General features: G+C 50.9%; 1 protein-coding gene across 1 annotated transcript in view; it reads right to left on the reverse strand.

The window, feature by feature from the left end:
• Positions 1–971: 971 nt before the first annotated feature.
• LOC108445229 overlaps positions 972–2,481 on the reverse strand; it is a 14,589-nt gene continuing 13,079 nt past the window's right edge. The window contains exon 6 of the mRNA XM_017728386.1: positions 972–1,118. Coding sequence (XP_017583875.1) covers positions 972–1,118 — 147 coding nt within the window. The remainder of the gene's footprint in view (positions 1,119–2,481) is intronic.

Consider the following 2,481-nt stretch of genomic DNA (forward strand, 5'->3'; position numbering starts at 1 on the left):
TATCTATTGGCTGAAGAAGGAGGTGTTTGTGGAAAATTTAATACATCAGATTGTTGTTTGAAGATAGATGACCATAGGGATTGCCATCCTAGATATAGCCAAAAATATCAGAAAAATAGCCCATATACTGGTCCAAAAGTGGGAATCCGCACTAAAACTTAGCTGGTGGGATAATGTATTGGGAATAGAATGGTGGAAGAAGGTAGGTTTTTTCCTTTTATGTGCCACTGTGGGCTTGGTATTTCTCCCTTGCCTGATCCCATTTTATTCGATTAATATCTACCATAGTCCAAGGCATGCAAATAGTACCAATGCCTGTGGAACCAAAATTGGCTACATCTGGAACGGCACAAAAATCATGATGCTGAAGATGCAAAATGATATCAAAGACCCCTTCAAAGAAGCAAGATTGATTTGGGAGAAAAATGAGCAAATAATAAAGGCTAGAAAACAAGGGATACTGCTCAAGCCAAATGATCTGTAAAAAAAAGAAAAAAAGGTATTGTTATGAATGTATTGTGATGTTGGCTTTTCGCATGTTCCATAATGTTACAAAAACTTTACCTAGGTTCTGTAATGTAATACATGATATAGGATGTCTACTGCTTATGTAGTCAATTTAGAAAAGATAGGCAGAGAAAATCTTCACATTCTTGGAGTATCTTATCAGAGAAGAAGACAACCAGAAACCAGAGAGAAGAATTTATGGAGGGAGCAGAGACATAATGGAGCCAAGGAGGAAGATAAGGCTGATGGGATGATACACAGAAACTCCAAAGAATTTATGAATCATGCATAATTGTGATGAATATGCAATAAGAGATGTACTTTTAAAGACGATCTTTTGGATGTAGAGGTGTGCCTTTGGCTCTCTGCCAAAGCACCTGGCCGTAATACCCTTTTTGCTATTATCTCCTAATTGTCCCTTTTATTAAATGTTTTTTTAAATTTTACAAAAGTGAACTCGTTTTTCACATCACCATTGAGGGATCCTTGCTGAGCATCATGAGGCTTCTGAGTGCCAGGTGACATTTCTCCCTGCACTCGCTCTGCAGATACCTTGACATCATCTCCAGAATGCTGTCACCGCAGTCACTCAGGTCCAGGCACTCGAGGACCTGAAAGGCACAGGGCAGTGACAGGAGCCTGGAAGCGCACAGGGCTGGGCCCAGGCAGCAGCGCAGGGTGCGGGCACCGTCCCAGGCAGCTGCGGCTACGGGAGGGCAGAGAGCTGGGAGGCAGCTCAGCGAGGCAGCGCTGGCCATCAGGCTCACCTCCACAAGGAAAGCCAGGAAGGGCAGATCCCAGCGTGGCTCCTCCCTGCTGAGCCCCACAGACTCACAGAGGTCTGGTCTTTCCCCAGCATCCCTGGAGGGGATGTGGGTGCTCTGGGAGGTGGCTGCTCCTGGGCACCCTTCTCTCCCAGCCTTTTCCTGTGACCTTGGCTGTCCCTCAGTGACAAGGCCCTCTGGCCCATGACCACTGACTGTGTGGGGCACCTCGGACACAGGGCACAAATGCCAGGGGCAGTTCAGGAGAAGGGAGTCTCACCTAGCCAGCAGACCCACTGCATAGTGCTGGGTGTCAGTACACAGCAGCATGTCCCAGACATGCTTGGGCTCCATTGCCACCAGCTCTTTGTTATACCACAGAGCAGAGCCTTCACGGCCTGCACTGCAAACCTATGTGCAGACCAAAGCCCAGGTCACATTGGGAGCACTGCTGCTGGTCACAAGGGCATGGGAAGGAGAGAAGGACTGGGACCTGTTGGAGTTGGTGGGAAGGCAATGCTCCTCCTGGTATGCTCTCCAGAAGTTAACAACTTCCTCTGGCATCTGCTGGGTGGTGATGACAATTTGGAACAGCAGAGCCACAAAGAGGTGGGCTGAATAAAGGATCGTCGCCTCGTGGCATCGAGGCACCTGGACAATCACCCAGAGCACCAGAGTTGCCTGCAGAAGAAGCAGACCAAGAATGCTCGCAGTGCCAAGCTGTCCATGTGGCAGGGCCTGAAGGGAGACGCAGGAGGACCACTGGGCCTGGTGCCCCCTGAGCCTTCCCCTAGCCCAGGATTCAGCCCAGAGCCTGAGGCAAAGAGGATGGAGTGCTGCTGGAGAGGCAACCTGGGGGTGAGCAAAGGCCAGTTCCAGAAACTCACAGCCAGGGCAAAAATGTCCTTGTTGTCCCAATCAGAGGTGCACATGCTGTACAGTGGCCAGTGCTCCATCACACAGAGCAGTGTTGGCAGCACCTTCTCCACTGTTGGTCCCAATGAGCCAATGGTTCTCCACATCATTGCAGCAGCTCTGTGGGATCAGAGCTCAGTGTCAGGGGCGTCTCAGTCACAGTCCCATGCCCTGTGCAGCTGTGGGGGCCCAGGTGACAGAGCCCCGGTGCCCTGAGGGGCCGGGAGGGAGCATGGCAGCAGGCTCAGGAAACAGAGGGGCCTGAGGGTCCTGGAGCCCCCCGCCTGGCCGGCAG

The sequence above is a fragment of the Corvus brachyrhynchos genome, unplaced genomic scaffold (assembly GCF_000691975.1).
Source record: "Corvus brachyrhynchos isolate BGI_N302 unplaced genomic scaffold, ASM69197v1 scaffold1013, whole genome shotgun sequence".
Taxonomy (NCBI): Eukaryota; Metazoa; Chordata; class Aves; order Passeriformes; family Corvidae; genus Corvus; species Corvus brachyrhynchos.